Consider the following 21,471-nt stretch of genomic DNA (forward strand, 5'->3'; position numbering starts at 1 on the left):
ATAAACAACGGTTGACACGCGAACCAGTAAGAGAGCATTATGATGTCAATTATGACTTCAAATTGCCACATGACATCGGATACATTACTCCTCGGGTAAATGATGTCCAGCATATTATTTATTATGTCAATGAGCATGTCAGAATGAAAACAATTAAGGCCTTCTTGTGATTTATTGTCTAATTCACCACGGATCATTGTTCAGACGCTTCAGTAATGAACCACTCGGGCTAACGCCCTCATGGTTCAATTCCTACGCATATGAACTCAGTGAACAAAGGTAAATCAGACGATAAACCACTCAAAGGCCTTGATTATTTGTTTAATATATTTATACCTGGTAAGTAATTAATATAAATGCTCCTCTTTAGGAAAGCTTAACATGACAAGCAGGGCCATAGGAACAGGGTTGACCAACTATGGTAATTATCTTTGCAATTTTTTGACAGCCAGTCAATTTTAGCTGATTTTCAATATGTGTGCCCCCCCCCCCCCCACCCACCACCCGAAAATGCTTCCCACGGTCCTGACAAGTGTACACTTCTATTTAATGATTTTTAAAAATTATTGCAGTCTTTTGAAAAGCTGTATGCATTAATACAAACAAGAGTTGTCCGTAAGACAGCCAAGCTCGACTATTTGAAATATTGTCCCAGTAGCAGGAAAATATTACCCAAAATGTTAAAATATCAAGAGTTTTAAGTTCAACAGGGATATAATTTGACCAAAATACATATGGTACTTATGGTACTAGATGCTATCAACTAGTTTTATAACCCTGAAGGCACATGTGAAGTTTCAATTCAATATTTGCATTAGTTTTGCAGAGAGTAACTTGCATGTAAAACTTTAACCAAAATTTTCTTAGTCCAAAGGGGGCATAATTTGCGCAAAATACATGTCAGACTAATGAGACTTGACCCAGTGAGATTGGTAACTGACCTAGAAAAAGAAAAAATAAGTTTCAAATCTATATGATTTTTAGTATTAACTGTATGTACTTGCACGCAAAACTTTAACCAGAATTTTCTAAGTCCAAAAGGGGACATAATTTGGCCAAAATGAAGGTCAGAGTTATGAGACTTGGTGTTATCAATTAGTTTTATAACCCCAAAGACACGTGAAGTTTCAATTCAATATCTGCATTAGTTTAGGAGATACAGTCGACATTGTTTTAAGAGACCGCCCAAGGGACTGCTAAAAAGTGGTCTCTGAATGGAGTGGTCTCTTAATGAATTTCAGTCAGGTGAAGAGAAAAGTTATTTTTGACTGTTAATATAAGTGCATTTATTATGAACATACATATATGTAGATATATTTAACAAACTGTGAAAATTAAAGCTGGATTGTTCGTAAGTTCGACTGTTTCAAAGGTTAATTGCATTCAGGCAGGTGCAAAACGTACCTGCTAATTACACAGGTGAAGAAATGCACGGCGGAAATTTGGTACCCGGTTGCTTAATAGATACTTTTGTTGAATATCTTATCTGTCGAGACTACATTAATGTGGTCGCTAGTCGTTTAATAACAAGAGGACCATGATGGTCCTGAATCGCTCACCTATCCCCACATGACCCAGTGTTGAACCGAGTATGATGTCGTTATTTCTATTATTTGACATAGTGACCTAGATTTTGAGCATATGTGACCTAGATATCATCAAGATAAAAAATTCTGAACAATTTTCATAAAGATCCATTGAAAAATATAGATATCATCAAGCTGAACACTCTCACCAATTTTCATGAAGATCCATTGAGAAATATGGCCTCTAGAGACGTCACAAGGTTTTTCTATTTTTAGACCTACTGACCTAGTTTTTGACCGCATGTGACCCAGTTTCGAACCTGACCTAGATATCCTCAAGTTGAACATTCTGATCAATTTTCATGAAGATCTCTTGAAAAATATGGCCTCAAGAGAAGTCACAAGGTTTTCATATTTTTAGACCTACTGACCTAGTTATTGACCTCACGTGACCCAGTTTCAAAATTGCCCTAGATATCATCAAGGTGAACATTCTGACAAATTTTCATGAAGATCCATTGAGAAATATGGCCCTTAGAGAGGTCACAAGGTTTTTCTATTTTTAGACCTACTGACCTAGTTTTTGAACCCATGTGACCCAGTTTCGAACTTGACCTAGATATCATCAATGTGAACATTCTGACCAATTTTCATGAAGATCCATTGAGAAATTTGGCCTCTAGAGAGGTCACAAGGTTTTTCTATTTTTAGCCCTACTGACCTAGTTTTTGATGGAACGTGACCCAGTTTCGAACTTGACCTAGATATCATCAAGATGAACATTCAGACCAACTTTCATACAGATCCCATGAAAAATATGGCCTCTAGAGAGGTCACAAGGTTTTTCTATTTTTAGCCCTACTGACCTAGTTTTTGATGGAACGTGACCCAGTTTCGAACTTGACCTAGATATTATCAAGGTGAACATTCTGACCAATATTCATGAAGATCTTTTGAAATATATGGCCTCTAGAGAGGTCACAAGGTTTTTCTATTTTTAGACCTACTGACCTAGTTTTTGACCCCACGTGACCCAGTTTCGAACCTGATCTAGATATCATCAAGGTGAACTCTCTGACCAATTTTCATGAAGATCTCATGAAATATATGGCCTCTAGAGAGGTCACAAGGTTTTTCTAATTTTAGACCTACTGACCTAGTTTTTGAACGCACGTAACCCAGTTTCGAACTTGACCTAGATATCATCAAGATGAACATTCTGACCAACTTTCATAAAGATCCCATGAAAAATGTGACCTCTAGAGTGGTCACAAGCAAAAGTTTACGCACGGAGGGACGGACGGACGGACGACGACGGACCTTAACCTGAAAGGACTAACCTAGTCAGAGATGGAATTTAACTTTTTTTCCCACTAGTTACTCTAGTTAATTGTTGCTAGTGCCATTTTTTTCCACCAGCAAAATGATGGGTTCCACTAGCAATTATTTTAAAGCTGTTTACGTGCTAAATTTATTAACTTGTTTTGTTGTTGTTTGGTTTCATATAAAAGTTCATGGTCCGGACCGACCAGAGACTTTCTGGTTTTGAAAGTACATACCAACCAAAGTACTCAATGATTCTTTGGACTTTTGGCTGGACGTTGAAGTTTTAAGTTTTTCTCAGGTCACTGCCCCTAGTGTTGCTAGCATTTTCGGTCTCCGCGGGCATTTTTGCACCAAGAAACATGCTATTTTCCTCTCCATTTCCGCAGAACTTTGCCAATTACAGGCCAAAATGAAAACAAATATTGCTTAGATGCTTACTTAGATATCCGATAATTACTTTTGTATAAAGCGACAAGCGTCTACAAGCAGTCACATGATTATCGGTAAATTAACTGCCCCAAAGGAGTTTTTAAAGAGAAAAGGAGAGTTTGAGCGAATTCCCCGATTTTCGAACGTGATCGCGAAAATATTCGAGTGCCATGATTTTCTACTCACATTTTTTTATTCTTATTCGAATTTCGCGAGTAAGCAACTGTTAAATTTGATCCCTGTAAGTCTAAGTGCTCTTGATTTGCTATGATGGCCCTAAAGTGCTCAAATGAGTACTATTGCCACGTAAAATTTGAAGATGTTTGTTTTGTTGGATTTAACGTCGCACCGACACATGATAGGTCATATGGCGACTTTCCAGCTTTAATGGTGGAGGAAGACCCCAGGTGCCCCTCCGTGCATTATTTCAACACGAGCGGGCACCTGGGTAGAACCACCGACCTTCCGTAAGCCAGCTGGATGGCTTCCTCACATGAAGAATTCAACGCCCCGAGTGAGGCTCGAACCCACATCGATGAGGGGCAAGTGATTTAAAGTCAGCGACCTTAACCTCTCGGCCACGGAGGCCCCTAATTTGAAAATGAGTAATATCAGAGGAGGATAGGAGCAAAATTTCAAGAAGTTGACTGTTGAAGAACAAAGGACAGGATGAACAAGGCAGTCTGAACGACACCTAAATCCCCCGACACTGTTACAGATAGTAAAAAGGTAAACCTTTGACCTTTAGCTGTGACCCTGACCTTGAACTGACATGGCTGACTCATGAATTCTGCACAACATCTTGATAAGGTGATCATTTCACCCAAGTTTCATGAAAATCCTTCAAGAGGTTTAGGAGATACAGAGCTCAAACCTTTGACCTTGAGTTGTGACCTTGACCTTGAGTTGACATGGCTGACTCTTTGAACAATTTTGAAAGGGAGCCATCCAAGGATGTGAAGTTTGGTGTAATTCAGCCCAGAGGTTTTCAAGAAGATTTTTTTAGAAATTGTTGACGGACGACGCGCGACGCACGACGGACATCAAGCGGTCACAAAAGCTCACCTTGTCACTTCGTCCTCTTGTGGACCACATTTTCCATTATTTAAATAGGCGATCTGGTTTTGACTTGCAATCACCCTATTTTGAACTCTTAATAATAAAAGCTACTAAGTCTGTAACTTACCCTACTGAAAGATATATCTGGCAGTTCAAAGTCACTGTCACTGTCTGATTCTACAAATAATACCTGAAACAAACATTTAATATATCTTATCATGATGCATTCAGAAAAAAATAGAGCTGCTTTTGAGAAAAGTGCATGTCTACCACAAATGCCTAACGCTAATCATCTAAATAGCAGGTCAGTCTTTATTGTACTGTTTACTCACAAAAAAGGTACCTTTGAAGAACAAGAGGGCCATGATGGCCCAATATCGCTCACCTGAGTACCATTGCTCTAAATGATAAGAGCAAGATTTGACAAAGATTACATAGGCATAAACATAAAATATCATCAGGATAAACATTTTGTTGTAACAGTCCCTTTTGACCTATGGGTCACATACTAGTCAGGGCCAATTTCAATATCAAGTTTGAGTATCCTACACTCAAATGATGCATTTTTGTATTAGCATGACTATTTCTTACCCTAGAAGACTTAAATAACATTTAAAACCAATCTCATTACATTCTGCCAAGGTATATTCATTTACATGAAATAAAGGGAGGTAATTTGTCATATATTCAGTCAAAAGTTATCTACCCTGATTGTCCGAGACAATCTGATGGCATAAGTGACATTTCAAATCAGAACCTTCATTGGTTACCGAGATACATCCATTTTAATTTGAAATAAAGGGAGGTAATTTGACATAAAGTCAGTCCATGGTTATCTAGCCTGATTGTTTCAGTCCAACTAATGACACTATAATGAAATTTCAAATGAGTCCTATAAATACTTACTGAGATAAATCCATTTTTATTGAAATCAGGGGAGGTAATTAACAATATATTAGAAAAGTATTCATATTGATAAACGTTCAACCAATAGTTATCTAACATGACTATTTCTTACCATGGAGGACATAAATAACATTTCAAACCAATCTCATTAGAAGCTGCAAGGTATATTCATTTACATAAAAATGAATGGAGGTAATTTGTCATAAATTCAGTCAATATGTATCTTGACTGACTGTCCAAGTCAATCTGATAGCATAAATGAAATTTCTGATCAGTATCTTCATTAGTTATGGAGATATACCCATTTTATTTTGAAATAAAGGGAGGTAATTTAACATAAAATCAGTTCATAGTTATCATTCCTGATTGTCTCAGTCCAACTAAAGGCAATAATGAAATTTCAAATGAGTCCTAAAAGTACTTACTGATATAAATCCATTTTGATAACAAAATAGCTAATTTTGGCCCTATCAGGGGCCATAACTCTGGAACCCATTAAGGAATCTGGCCGGTTCAAGAAAGGAACCAAGATCTTATATTGACACAAGTTTTGTGCAAATTTGATTAAATTCAAATCATAAATGAAGCTGCTATTGTGCAGACAAGGTCAAAATAGCTAATTCTGGCCCTATCAGGGGCCATAACTCCGGAACCCATAATGGAGTCTGGCCAGTTCAAGAAAGGAACCAATATCTTGTGGTGATACAAGTTGTGTGCAAGATTGGTTAAAGTCAAATCATAAATGAAGCTGTTATTGTGCAGACAAGGTCAAAATAGTTAATTCTGGCCCTTTCAGGGTCCATAACTCTGGAACCCATTAAGAAATCTGGCCGGTTCAAGAAAGGAACCAAGATCTTATGAAGATACAAGTTGTGTGCAAGTTTGGTTAAAATAAAATCATAAATTAAGCTGCTATTGTGCAGACAAGGTCAAAATAGCTTATTTTGGCCCTTTCAGGGGCCATAACTCTGGAACCCATAAAGGAATCTGGCCAGTTCAAGAAAGGAACCAAGATCTTATGGTGATACAAATTGTGTGCAAGTTTGGTAAAAATCAAATTATAAATAAAGCTGCTATTGTGCAGACAAGGTCAAAATAGCTAATTTTGGCCCTTCAGGGGCCATAACTCTGGAACCCATAACAGGATCTGGCCAGTTCAAGAAAGGAACCGAGATCTTATGGTGATATAAGTTGTGTGCAAGTTTGCTTAAAATAAGATCATAAATGAAACCACTATCGTGCAAACAAGAAATTGTTGACAGACGCACGGACTGACGACGGACGGCGGACAAGGGTGATCACAAAAGCTCACCTTGTCACTATGTGAAAGGTGAGCTAATAAAAAGGCTGATTTTGGGTTATTCAAGGGCCACAATTCTGAACTGCTTCAGGTGACTTGGCTAGTTAATGAACTTGGCCGAGGAGATATGGTCAAAAACATTTGGTTCAAGTTTCAAAGGTGAAGATCGAATGAGAAATATTCTACTTAAAGCAGGGACAAGAGTAAAGGGCCGAATTCAAGGACTGTAATTCTGAACTGCCTGGACTGATTTGGCTAGTTATCAAACTTGGCCAAGGTCTTATGGTCAAACACATTTTGTTCAAGTTTGGTGAAGATCGGATGAGAATGGTATAATACAGAGTGTGGACAAACTTTGTGACAGACACACACATACTGGAGTACATCAATATGTCTCCCACATCACTATATGGTGAGAGACATAATAACATTGAACAGAGTTCTGATAACTATTGTCTTAAGTCCCCAGACATGCAGAAAATTATATGACTACCTGGCCAACAGACATAATCTGACCAACAAGACTGTTTGTATCTATTTCTACGGGGATACTCCCAACAATCTATTTCTGATCGTAACTGGGAGGTAGACAAAATGTTACATAAGAATAACAATATAACTTGAAACGTGTCCAAGGGACACAGATGCTCCCAAAATTCGCTTGATAAACACAGGCTGTAGAGTAGAGATAAACTGAAATTTGCAAGATTCTACGTATATAAAAGAGGCCATAACTGTCTGGAAAGCAGACCAGTACCAAATACATACTTGACCTGTATTTCCATAATGTGACGATACACCTAAAATTTGGTTGAAATCGGCTGATAAACACAGGCTGTAGGGTCCAGAAACTGAAATTTGCAAGGACGGACAGGGGTAACACTATATGCCCTTCCACCAGGAGCGTAATTAAATGGTAAATCATCATATCCTTAAACAGGCATGGACTATACTTCAGACATAAGTGTTACATTAGGCCCCTGCAAGATTGCAAGATTTAACTCTGAACTGTCTACGTAGGAGTAAAAAAAGAATTGTTTGTTTTTGGGTATCCCTAAATACCTAAATTTTTGGCCCAACCTTAAATGTTTTTATGGCATTGCAGAATATTTTTTTCAACTTTTTAACAAAAAGTTGCAAAACTGCACTTTTTATGCTTTAAGCATGGTCAGTGATGTTAGAGATCAACTTACTGATGCTCTAAAGGCATCTATTCGTATTGACACAAAATAATTTCCGAAAAGTCTCACTCAATGAAAAAAAATCCTATTTTTTTTAGCATGTAACCTGAAACAAAGAAATTTTTTAGGCCCTACTGTACTACATACAATCTCACTGAAGTCAAGTCAGAGCTCCAGATAAGCTGCGTATTTGTGTATTTACGCAATTAAAGTTGCAGAAAACCCAATTGAATTCAGTGTGCATACTGAAACGCAATTAAAATTCCTAATACCCAATTCATAAAAAATCTATCATAAAACGGGTACAAGACTTTATCGCTGCTATACAACTGACTGGTTATATGTTGCTGCAGAACAGGTTGCTATTTATCTAAACAAGAGCTGTCACAGGAGACAGCGCGCTCGACTATTTCGATGCTGGATAGTGAAACTGGGCACATCTGAGGAAACTAGAGCTGTCACTGGAGTGTTTAATGACTCTAATTGTGGATGAAGATATTGCACAATAGCCTGAGTCTATGTCAAAAATATCAACTTAAAGTAATAAGAGAGGTAAAGATAAAATGTATCAAAACACTATATAAGTATATCCTAAGCAAAAGGGGCATAATTCATTAAATATTGGTGCCAGAGTTATGCACCTTGTGTCATATGGTGTGGGTGATGATGCTGAACAACTATTTTAAGTTTGAATCAAATCCATTCAGTAATAAAAGAGACAGAGTGAAAGTGCATCAAAACTTTAACCTAAAATTCTAAGTAAAAAGGGGGAATAATTAATGAAAAATTGGTGCCAGAGTTATTCACCTTGCATCAAATGGTGTGGGTGATGATTTTGAACAACTATTTTAAGTCTGAATCAAATCCATTCAATAATAACAGAGACAGAGTGAAAGTGCATCAAAACTTTAACCTAAAATTCTAAGTAAAAAGGGGAAATAATTCATGAAAAATTGGTCCCAGAGTTATGCACCTTGTGTCATATGATAGGGGTAATGATGCTGAACAATTGTTTTAGTTTGAATATGATCCATTCAGTAATAACAGAGATAGAGTGAAAGTGAATAAAACTTTAACCTGAAATTCTAAGTAAAAAGGGGAATAATTCATGAAAAATTGTGCCAGAGTTATGCATCTTGTGTCATATGATGTGGGTGATGATGCTGAACAACTATTTTAAGTTTGAATCAAATCCATTCAGTAATAACAGAGGTAGAGTGAAAGTGCACCAAAACTTTAACCTGAAATTATAAGTAAAAAGGGGAATTAATTCATGAAGAAATGGTGCCAGAGTTATGTACCTTGTGTCATATGATGTGGGTGATGATGTTGAACAATTGTTTTAAGTCTGAATCAAATCCATTCAGTAATAACAGAGATAGAGTGAAAGTGCATCAAAACTTTAACCTGAAAATCTAAGTGAAAAGGGGGGATAATTCATGAAATATTGGTGTCAGAGTTATGGCCCTTATGTCAGATGATGTGGATGATGATGAGGAATAAGTATTTCAAGTCTGAATCAAATCCATCAAGTAATTACAGAGATAAGTTGAAAAAAGAGAAAGTGTAAAAAAACTTTAACCAAGGTGGGGATGCGGAAAGACGCAGACGCCGGGTCGAGTAGGATAGCTCTCCTTATACTTTGTATAGTCGAGCTAAAAATTACATAACCATTTTGTTGTCTGATCGGTGTTATTTGGACGCTTTGTAAACAATTTTTACGCAAAAAAAAATGTAAAAGAGATCATAAAAAACATTGTTGCAGCACAAATGAACAAATTAGTGGGATATTTTGCTGTTCAACAAAGAGACTTATCTGTTAGTGACGATGTAGTGTCACCGATACTGGCTGACATCTTATGGGAGAAGGCACAGAGATAATTTTAGACAATGCAGTCTGAAAGACAGCTAAATCCCTCGCCACTGGTATGGATAGTGAAAGGGTAAACCTTTGACCTTGAGCTGTGACCTCGACCTTGAACTGACATGGCTGACCCATGAATTCTGCACATCGTCTAGATGAGGTGATCATTTGACCCAAGTTTCATGAAAATCCTAAAAGGGGTTTAGGAGATACAGAGCTCAAACCTTTGACCTTGAGTTGTGACCTTGACCTTGAGTTGACATGGCTGACTCATGAGTTCTTGATGAGGTGATCATTTGACCCAAGTTTAATGTAAATCCTTCAAGGGGTTTAGGAGATACAGAGCGGACACAAAATGGAAGAATCAAAACTTTGACCTTGAGTTGTGACCTTGACCTGAAGTCAACATGGCTGACTCATAAGTTCTGCACATCGTCTTGATGAGGTGATCATTTAATCAAAGTTTCATAATTATCCTTCAAGAGGTTTAAGAGATACAGAGTTGACACGAAATGGTAGGGTCAAACCTTTGACCTTGAGCTGTGACCTTGACCTTGAGCCGACATGGCTGACTCATGGGTTCTGCACATCGTCTTGATGAGGTGATCATTTGACCCAAGTTTCATGAAAATCCTTCAAGGGGTTTAGGAGATACAGAGCGGGCACAAAATGTTACGGAAGGGCAGAAGGACGGACGGAGACCATTCCTATAATCCCCCACCACTTGTGGCAGGGGATTAAAAATAACGACCTGCGTTCAATAAGCGCTTGATGCCCCCGGTGGCATCCTTGTCGATACAAAGCAACCCAAGTCCAAAACAAGGTCAAGGTCAAACTGAGGTCAGGTGATGTCTGAAGAATGGTCACAGGTTACATCTGCATTAGTATCAATTCATTCTTGTAAGCGGTATTGATGCTAGACGAAACGGTCCCATTTGGTTAACCAAGAGATGGCCCATATAAAGCAACCTAAGTCCAAAATGAGGTCAAGGTCAAGGTCAAACTGAGGTCAGATGATGTCTGAAGATGAGGAATGTTCACAGGTTACATCTGCACAAGTATTAAGTCATTCTAGTAAGGGGTATTGATGCTAGACGAAACGGTCCCATTTGGTTAACCTCGTATGGACGCACGTTCCTACATATGGATACTTATGTGGCTACTCTTTTGTTCTCTCTATTGTTCTTTTAGCCAAGTAAGAGAAAAATAGCCACATAAAAGCCTTACGGAATGAATGACATCAAAGAAAAAGAACAGTTACCTATTGTTCCTATAGCCACCTAAGTATGCAAATGTGAGCTCGGATGGACGGACGAACGGACAGGACAATCACTATATGCCTCCCGCATCAGTAGATGCCAGGGGCATAAAAATATGAGTCATTGGGACTCACAACTTTAAAATCTATGGGTCCCAAGAGGAAAGCTTTAATTTATTGGGTCCTATCTTTATAATGCAAATTCTGCAAATGAAACACTGTCAAAACTTTTAAGTCAGTCTAGAACTGTTGTATTGGTGATCCTGCTAGTTTATATAGAATAGGGTTTACATGGGTGTTACTTATTCTCAGTATGATAAGCAATAAATATTCACATAATTTTATTCATAGAAATTCTTTTATTCCACATTAACAACTGTGTTTAAATGTGTTAAATAATAGCCTTTTCAAAGAATTGCTGGAAGAATATGTGTATTTGTACTGATGAATTTTGATATTTAATGATTAAATTAATTAATTCAAACAGTAAAGGGATCAAGTGGAAAATATTATTCTTATTTATTTTCAAACTTTTATTAATTTTCAGTCCATTAACATCTTTACTATTTTCGGTTGATATAAAGATTAAATAAAACCAGACAGTAATTCATTACCTCTTAAAGTCATACAACCTACGATCCTTTGAGTTTCGCATTTCGGATTCGGTTCGAATATGCGTCCCGTAGGACACTCATACTTCAAGACTTTGCATCCTCTGCAGATTTTATCACTGAATGCATATAGTGCGATCAATTCGTAATAGGAAATGCCAAAATACTTCAGAAAATGGGAAAAGCACCAAATTTGGCACAGGTATTTATCAAAGCTTAAGAAACATTTTTTTCATGGGACCCATTTGATATCTGTCAAGATGGCCGATAAGCGGCCATTTTTAAAAATGGCCGCTAAAACTCAATATTTACCGCACAAGATTCTAATGAAAGGTCATTATATTTAAATTTGTTCACAAAATGCACCAAAATATGAATGCATATGATAAAATATATCTTAAACTTGAATCAAAAGCAGGGAATAACATTTCAAATGCTATTTATTTCTTTCTATTTCCATGGTAACAGCTAAAATATTGTCTTTAAAGCTCGGTTTAATATTATCGTAGCGAAAACTTTGTCATTTTTTTTTTATATTTTTCAAGGTTTATTTTGTTTTACTATTTAGAAGTTATTATTATATTACTTTTATTCCCTTCAAGACAGCATATTTAAAAATGTTGTTAATCACCTACCAGTGTTTAGCCAGAGGGGGCTTATGGGTTGCCCCTGTATACCTATCAATCCGTCACCCATGCGAAGTGGTATACTGCGGAACTTTTAAAAGTACAACAGATTTGTTCATGAAACATGGTACATGGATAGATTGCAATGAAGAGAATGCCAGTGTCATTTAAAATTATTGCTATGACAACAAATGTTGTTGCTATGGCAACAAATAGTCCAAGGATATGACAAAAAAGTGTCATCCTGCGATTGCTTCGAAACTAAGAGAGATTGTTTCTTGAAAAATTGTACATCGACAGAATGAACAATTGAGAACATGCTTGTTACTCAAATTTTTCCATTTGTACATCTGTTCATCCATCTGTATGTTCTTCCATCATTCAGAACTGATGGATTCTTCAATAACTTCTAAAGTACAAATTTCAAATACTTCTTGAAACCTTGCTTATAGATGGTAGGCTATTCGGAAAATATGCAGGTCCTTTAACTTAGTTTCTATATAAAATTTTGTGGTTCCTATGACAACAATTTAGACAACTGCCCCTTTCAGTTTAGGACTTAGAAATGCAAGAAAAGATCATAGCGACAGGCTTTTAGGATCAAATGAAACAACGCACTGTCACAATATCTGCATAATACGTTGATCAGATAATTATTGATTATGTAATACTACCTTTGTAACAACGAAGAATAAGGCTGAAAATATTAATTTGCTTTCATGGTCAACACATATTTACCATTCTATGATATATATCACTCGACAAAGTGAGCTGTTATCAGAAATAAGGTACATGTCAGAACACAAAAGCTAGAGATGGCACGTGTTGGTAGACAACATAAGTTAACTTGCAAAAGGCAATGCAGAGCACTTTTGACAAACTACATCTTTCTCGAAAGCCTTTTTCTAGATTGCATGTGCACTTGAGTATTGGCACGAAACTGGTGCTTGAGGCAAGGACTACCAGATAGGTTCCAATAAAAGATACCTCTGGTCAGCCATTTATCTTCACTTGGAATGTCAGGAAAGGGATAGAATACCTGACCCTGTATGTGTCTAACCTGATAGGCAACCCATTTTAGAATGTCCGAGAGCTGTAGCAAACGATTCAGGAATGCACGCTATAGAACAGATGCGTGTGAGCCTCATGGGCATCAGCTTCTTGACATGTTTTTGTTGTAAAAAAGAATATCAAAGAATTTATCATAGGCATTTGATCTAAGTTAGACTCAAGTTTACAGGAAAAAGCAAGAACTGAGAATGATGCTGTGAAATCAAGGAAACTGGTCAAAGTTCCAAAACAGATTCTTTGTCTTGCATACAGAAAGCCCATGTCTTGTCACAACATGTAAAGGCAAAGCCTCATTCAAAGCTCTCATGAAAACCTAAAAGATGACATCAGGTCTAAAAGTGACAGATCAAAATAGAAATGTAGGGAAATTGCATTCTATCAGTGACTGCCGAAAATCTAAAGTGGTACAATCCTTGACAACAAATGAATGTTGCATTAATACAGTCAGACAACAAGGTGTCACTTGGTGTGCATCAAAAGCCCTGTCAACATTAGAAGCATGAAGTCTGTTTGTCTGTATGTTTATGTATAATTATGTGCTAAATCCGAAATTGTCAAATGAAAGAGTCAACTTCTCATAAACAAAACAAAATTATATGCGAGGGGTGTTCAATAAATACCAAGAAAACCGCCCTAATTTCTTCACATTTTATCAAAAAGTGATGAAACTGTTACAACTTGTAGAAAGAGGAATTTAGTTCATGTCAAAATAGTATTTTCTTTGAACAAAAAACAATTGCTAGTCCCCATGGAAATGTCATGTGACGTCATCCGGCCCATGTTTTCTCATTTCCTATACTGCATTCGCTAATACATTACTTTCCACTTATTTTTTAAATTATAAATGTAGCATATTGTCTGTCATTGCCAGATAAACAGTGTTGAACAAAGTTCTGCAATACATTTTTTGTTATGAATCAAGAAAAGAGACAAATGCTTGAATGCATAAGGGTTTAAGGACAATAAACTAAAGAAAACAACATTTTATCAGTGGTATGGGAGGGAACAAAGGGGCTAGGAGAGTATCATTGACGGCTCACAGTTCAGACGTCAGAAAACAACTGCATTCAGTCATATTTTGAAAATTAAAGCACTCCTTGATATGGATCGATGTATCATAGTTCAGTGTCTCATTTCGTCAATACCACATAAATAAAAGTAAAGTAAATGTCAAGTGTTTGCTTATTAAACACTATTTGCCTACTGAAAGTGCAAGCCAAGTTGGTTTATGGGACACTTACATACACTGAACAGCATTACTTCTCGATTTTTAAATTCGATGCACTAAGCATGTAGGCGATCAGTAACCATTATTTAAGGTATTAGGTCACTAATAGTAATGTTTACAAAATGGCCTTTGCTTGGTATTTTCTGAAAGGTAACCGTGTTTTGCACTATTTTGCAAATTTTGAACATTTTTTACCTTGCCGTTTTTTGTTAAATTTTGAATAACTTATGGTATCTCCTCAAGCTCAAGTAGAGACAAATTTCAAAGTGATAGCCACTATCCAAAACATTTGCAGAGAACTCATTTTACCATTAATTTCAATAGAAGAAACATCAAACTATTGGTAAACAATTATAAAACACAAAATAAAAATGTCAATATCATTTTTTCTACGGTGCCTCAAGTAAACGGATTTAATGGACATAATTCATACTTCAACATTGAAAAAAATAAGGTCGAATGCTGTGTTTCTGTTTTGAATTTTGGTTACTCCATTTAAAAATAACATAAGGGAAGATGTAAAACCTACCTAAATTTCTTCCACAATATATAATCTAAGATTGAAAGCAAAATAGAGAACTTTCACCGGCTGTAACTCGATATTTTTAAAGATGTGTAACTGTACCCCTTTTGTTTAAGTAGTAAATTCACTTTGAACACCAAGACATTGCTTATAAGATTCATCTTTTTCCATTTTTATACAAAAAATCAATAATAAGTCTTGAAAGAAGTAAAAACTTACTAGTAAAAAAGGAAAATAAGGAGAAAAAAAATTTGGTCCCAGTAGGGCTTGAACCTACGCACCCCTAAGAATTGCAGTAAAAGTAGGTTTATGGTAGGAATTGAATACTCTTCAAAAAGAAGGTTCTCTATTAGTGATCTAATACCTTAACTAGCTAGCGGCACAACCGGTTTCTCTTCAGTAACAAGACTCGGCTCTAAGTGGGCTCAAATAGTAGACCTCCCAATTGCGGAGCAGGTGCCTTATCCATTAGGTCACCGCAGCTGGACAATTATAACATGAGCAGTGTTTAGCTCATCGGTTTTAAAAAAAAAAATAAAAAATGAGTTATTGTCATCACTTGATCGAGTTTCGTCTGCGTTGGCGTCTGCGTTGGCGTTGCCTGGTTAAGTTTTATGTTTAGATCAGTTTTTCTCTTAAACTATCAAAGTTATTGCTTTAAAACTTGCAAAACTTGTTCCACATCAATAGCTAAATCAGTACAGCAAGAAACATAACTCCATCCTGCTTTTTGCAAGAATTATGGGCCCTTTTGGACTTAGAAAATAATGGGTAGGACAATATTTCTATTATACAAACAAAAAAAATCAGACGAGCGTCTGCTCCAGCAGGGCAGTGCTCTTGTTATATGTTTGAAGGAAAGTGTAGAAAATGCATTTAAAAGCTTGATCCACTGGTAATCACGAGCTGTACTGGTTAGTTTTGGTTTAAACAATATTTTATTCATATATATTTACAACATGAAACGTTACATAGTTACAGCATGAAGGATTGAGTAGAAAGCCAAGCCTGGTTAGTTTTGTTTGACAGGACAACGTCATTTTTAAATTGGACCACTTAAATGGTAGTGACAAGGCCTTACAAATGGAACATAAATACTATTCATGGGACTGATGGATTCTGCTTCTACTTAGTGACTGTACATTATATGCTAATGACATTAAACTGTAAAACTATTGTTATGACAATTTAAATTTCTTTAATTTGACAAAAAAGAATATTACAGGAACATGGAAATGTACATTTGATTAGGCTGATCAAAAGGCAATGACTTTTCCCCCAAAGAAATATTGTCTTATGGAGGGATGTACTCATGTACGATGTAGCAGTCATATGCTCTATCGCACTCACATAATTATGTTATGTTTTTTAAATGTCATAAATTCTCTTAGTTTGAATAGATTTAAATGAACACAGCAATACTAACACAATTATGAGTCCCGCAAACTAATGCCAAAGTGAAACATATGTCATTTATCCTGTTTTCTCATATTCTCGGGGGCCTAAGGGGTTGTTTTTATTCCCATTAATAGATTAACCATTTCATAAACAGCATTTGGGTGTTATTTTGTACAAAATTCACTTGGCTTTCAGATGGAGTCATAAAATGTTTCAGAAATTATCCCATTTAGTTATTTTGTTACAGTATTTGATACCACCCTTACCCGTAGAAATGGACCAAGAGTTTCTCGTATTCCCGTGGATTTAGATTTGACTTTTCATCACAAATAAGTTGTAGAATTTAAAACATTAGAATTACCATTGTGTAATAAGAAGATATAATCTGTAGTAAATACATCAAGAAATATGACAGTTAATTACATAATCAATAATTTATGGCAAATTTGCTAACACCACCAGAAAAAAATATGGATTTTTTTGAAAATTCAGTAAAATGCTGATAGTTTCGTCAATATGCATTCAAATCACTTGAAATTTTCAGTGTGTCAGTTTTGTACTATTCCTGTTTAGAAAATAACAAACATTTAATTATTTGACAACTTTAAGTCAAAAAACGAGAATATAAGAAACCCTGAGAATACGAGAAACAGGGATATTCACTTATATACACTATTTAACATATCTTACAATTGTTGTAAAGTTCTACATATGACTGTTGCAATTTTAAACATTCTTGATATGTCAGTTACCATTGTTTATTTAATTCTAGCTAAATACATTCTGTTTTTCTTCTGCTTAAAAGCAACTTTGTATCAAAGGGAGACAACTTTTTCCATTTTTATTGGAAGTACAGTATTTTTGACGATACGATATGTTTGAATTTATTCGAACAGATGATTTTAACTAATTATAGCCATGACTGTAAGTGTTTATATCAGTATTATAGATAATATTAGGTATTTCTTAAAATAATATACATGTATGGCGGCCATCTTGTATTTTTCGGCCATAGTGGATGTTTTGGAGTGGGTCTCATGCTCATTTTTTTTGTTTTGCCCTAAGGTAGTTGTGTACCAATTTTTGTGCTTTTCCCATTTTTTGAAGTATTTTTGCAGGATTTTACTGGACTAATACTGCTGTGAACAGATAAACACATCGTTCAGGATACAGATCTCCAGCTGCATTAAAAGTGAAAAAAAAACAAAACAGGATGGAACAAAAATATGTTTGGTACTACTAATTAAAATACATGTTTGCATCGCTTACAGGCATGTAAGCACAACTTTAACAAGAGCGACGCCAAGTTGGACAATATACGCCCGAAGGGTTACATAAGAGGATGGGAGCAAAATTTAAAGAACTTGACTGTTGAAGCCCAAAGGACAGGAACAACAAAAAGAAGAAATTCCAAAAAAAAAAATGTCCAAGTCCAAGAAAAAAGTCTTACTTGGTAAAGTTATGTCAAAGTACATCTAAAAATTGGATGTACCATCCATGTTGTACCACAGAAAAATGGTCTCAGTTTTTCCCTACTGCCAATAATAAAAGTTTCAAAATAAGCTATTTATAGGCTATTTATAGTAACAAAAAAGGGAAGTAATTAAAAAAAAAAAAAAATATTGTAAAAGGTATTTTGCCAAATAAAAACAAGAGCACTGCAATGCAGAGCAATATACACAAAGCAGTCATATATGACCTTTGACCCCTAAGTGTGACCTTGACCTTGAAGCAAGTTATCCAAACCATGCACTTTGCATGTCGCCTCAGTGTGGTGAACATTTGTGCCAAGTTTCTTTGAAATCCTTCAAGCAGTTCAAGAATTACAGAGCAGACACAGCAAAGTCATATTATGACCTTTCACACCTAAGTGTGACCTTGACCTTGAAGCTAGTAATCCGTAACAAGCGCTCTGCATGTTGGGTCAGTGTGATGAACATTTATGCCAAGTTTCTTTGAAATCTTTCACGCAGTTCAAGAGTTAGAGCAGACATGAAACACACTCATATGACCTTTGACCCCTAAGTGTGACCTTGACCTTAAAATGAGGCATCCAAACCATGCGCTCTGCACATCATCTTGGTGTGATGAACATTTGTGTCAAGTTTCTCTGAAATCCTTTCAAGAGTTACAGAGCTGTCAAAAACACAATTAGAGTTATGGGGTATGTAGCCACACATGATTTTAATCAAATACTTTAATTTCAAGTCATTATATTTTAAAGTACCAAAGATATGTCTATAAACGTAGCTTTCGAAAAAAATTAACATGAAAATAATTCAAAGTATAACTCCTTGGTGACCATGACCTTGGGTATAATGGGCCCAGCCCCAATATATACTTTGTTTGTATGCTGGACAATGTTTATGTGAACTTACAGTATGATATAAGCAAAAGTAACAAAGATATGACAGAAAAACAAAGGTTGCCGAAAAACTTTAACCTTAAAAATAACCCAAGTATAAGACCTTGGTAACCTTGACCTTTGGTATAATGGGCCCAGTCCCTATACATACTTTGTTTGTATGCTGGACAATGTTTATTTAAAGGTACAGTAAGATATAAGCAACAGTAACAAGGCAGTCTGAAAGACAGCTAAATCCCCAGCGAATGTTATGGATAGTGAAAGGGTAAACCTTTGACCTTTAGCTTTGACCTTGACCTTGAACTGATATGGCTGACTCATGAATTCTGCACAACGTCTTGATGAGGTGATCATTTGACCCAAGTTTGATGAAAATCCTTCAAGGGGTTTAGGAGATACAGAGTGGACACAAAATGGAAGGCTCAAACCTTTGACCCTAAGCTGTGACCTTGACCTTGAGCAAGCATGGCTGACTCGTAAGTTCTGCACATCATTTTGATAAGGTGATCATTTGACCAAAGTTTTAATAATTCCTTGAAGGGGTTAAGGAGGTATAGAGCAGACACGAAATGGAAGGCTAAAACCTTTGACCTTGAGTTGTGACCTTGACCTTGAGCCGGTCTGACTGGCTCATAGTTCTGCATATCGCCTTGATGAGGTGATCATTTGACCAAAGTTTGATGAAAATCCTTCAAGGGGTTTAGGAGATATAGAGCAGACACAAAATGGAAGGCTCAAACCTTTGAACCTCACTTGTGACCTTGACCTTGAGCCAGCATGGCTGACTCATGGGTTCTGCAAATTGTCTTGATGAGGTGATCATTAGACCCAAGTTTTATAAAATTCCTACAAGCGGTTTAGGAGATACAGAGTGGATACAAAATGGAAGGCTCAAACCTTTGACCTTGAATTGTGACCTTGACCTTAAGCCAGCATGACTGACTCATAAATTCTGCACATCGTCTTGATGAGGTGATCATTTCATCCAAGTTTCATGAAAATTCTTCAAGGGGTTTAGGAGATATGGAGCGGACACAAGTGTTACGGACAGACGGACGGAAGGACGGACAGAGACCATTCTATAACCCCTTACCACTTGTGGCGGGGGATTAACAAAGATATGACAGAAAAACAAAGGTTGTCAAAAAAACTTTAACCTTAAAAATAACCTAAGTATAACACCTTGGTGACCTTGACCTTGTGTATAATAGGCCCAGCCCCTACACATACTTTGTTTGTATACTGGACAATGTTTATGTGAAGTTACAGTAAGATATAAGCAATAGTAACAATGATATGACAGAAAAACAAAGGTTGCCGAAAAACTTTAACCTTAACAAGGCAGTCTGAAAGACAGCTAAATCCCCCGCCACTGCTATGGATAGTGAAAGGGTAAAACCTTTGATTTTAGCTGTGACCTTGACCTTGAACTGACATGGCTGACTCATGAATTCTGCACAACGTCTTGATGAGGTGATCATTTGACCAAAGTTTCATGAAAATCCTTCAAGGGGTTTAGGAGATACAGAGCTGAAACCTTTGACCTTCAGTTGTGACCTTGACCTTGAGTTGACATGGCTGACTCATGAGTTGTTGATGAGGTGATCATTTGACCCAAGTTTGATGAAAATCCTTCAAGGGGTTAAGGAGATACACAGTGGACACCAAATGGAAGGCTCAAACCCTCAACCCTTAGTTGTGACCTTGACATTGAGCTGGCATGGCTGACTCATAATTTCTGCACATCGTTCTGATGAGGTAATCATTTGACCCAAGTTTTATAAAATTCCTTCAAGGGGTTTAAGAGATATAGAGCGGACACAAAATGGAAGGCTCAAACCTTTGACCTTCAGTTGTGACCATGACCTTGAGCAGACATGGCTGACTCATAAAGTCTGCACATCGCCTTGATGAGGTGATCATTTGACCCAAGTTTGATGAAAATCCTTCAAGGGGTTTAGGAGATATAGAGCGGACACAAAATGGAAGGTTCAAACCTTTGACCCTAAGTTGTGACCTTGACCTTGAGCCGGCATGACTGACTCATGGGTTCTGCACATCGTCTTGATGAGGTGATCATTTGACCCAAGTTTTATAAAATTCCTTCAAGGGGTTTAAGAGATATAGAGCGGACACAAAATGGAAGGCTCAAACCTTTGATCTTGAGTTGTGACCTTGACCTTGAGCTGGCATGGCTGACTCATAATTTCTGCACATTGTTCTGATGAGGTAATCATTTGACCCAAGTTTTATAAAATTCCTTCAAGGGGTTTAGGAGATATAGAGCGAACACAAAATGGAAGGCTCAAACCTTTGACCTTCAGTTGTGACCTTGACCTTGAGCAGACATGGCTGACTCATAAGGTCTGCACATCGCCTTGATGAGGTGATCGTTTGACCCAAGTTTGATGAAAATCCTTCAAGGGGTTTAAGAGATATAGAGCGGACACAAAATGGAAGGTTCAAACCTTTGACCCTAAGTTGTGACCTTGACCTTGAGCCGGCATGACTGACTCATAGGTTCTACACATCGTCTTGATGAGGTGATCATTTGACCCAAGTTTTATAAAATTCCTTCAAGGGGTTTAAAAGAAATAGAGCGAACACAAAATGGAAGGCTCAAACCTTTGACCTTGAGTTGTGACCTTGACCTTGAGCCAGCATGGCTGACTCATGGGTTCTGCACATCGTCTTGATGAGGTGATCATTTGACCCAAGTTTTATAAAATTCCTTCAAGGGGTTTAGGAGATATAGAGCGGACACAAAATGGCAGGCTCAAACCTTTGACATCGAGTTGTG

At 36.8% G+C, this 21,471-nt stretch overlaps 1 protein-coding gene across 2 annotated transcripts in view; it reads right to left on the reverse strand.

The window, feature by feature from the left end:
• The window catches only part of LOC128555251 (uncharacterized), an 86,310-nt gene that overhangs the window by 15,731 nt on the left and 49,108 nt on the right, over window positions 1-21,471 (reverse strand). For both annotated transcript variants that reach the window (XM_053537067.1, XM_053537066.1), the window contains exon 6: window positions 4,468-4,530. In XM_053537067.1, the coding sequence (XP_053393042.1) occupies window positions 4,468-4,530 (63 nt within the window). The remainder of the gene's footprint in view (window positions 1-4,467; window positions 4,531-21,471) is intronic.

The sequence above is a fragment of the Mercenaria mercenaria genome, chromosome 2 (genome assembly GCF_021730395.1).
Source record: "Mercenaria mercenaria strain notata chromosome 2, MADL_Memer_1, whole genome shotgun sequence".
Lineage (NCBI taxonomy): Eukaryota > Metazoa > Mollusca > Bivalvia > Venerida > Veneridae > Mercenaria > Mercenaria mercenaria.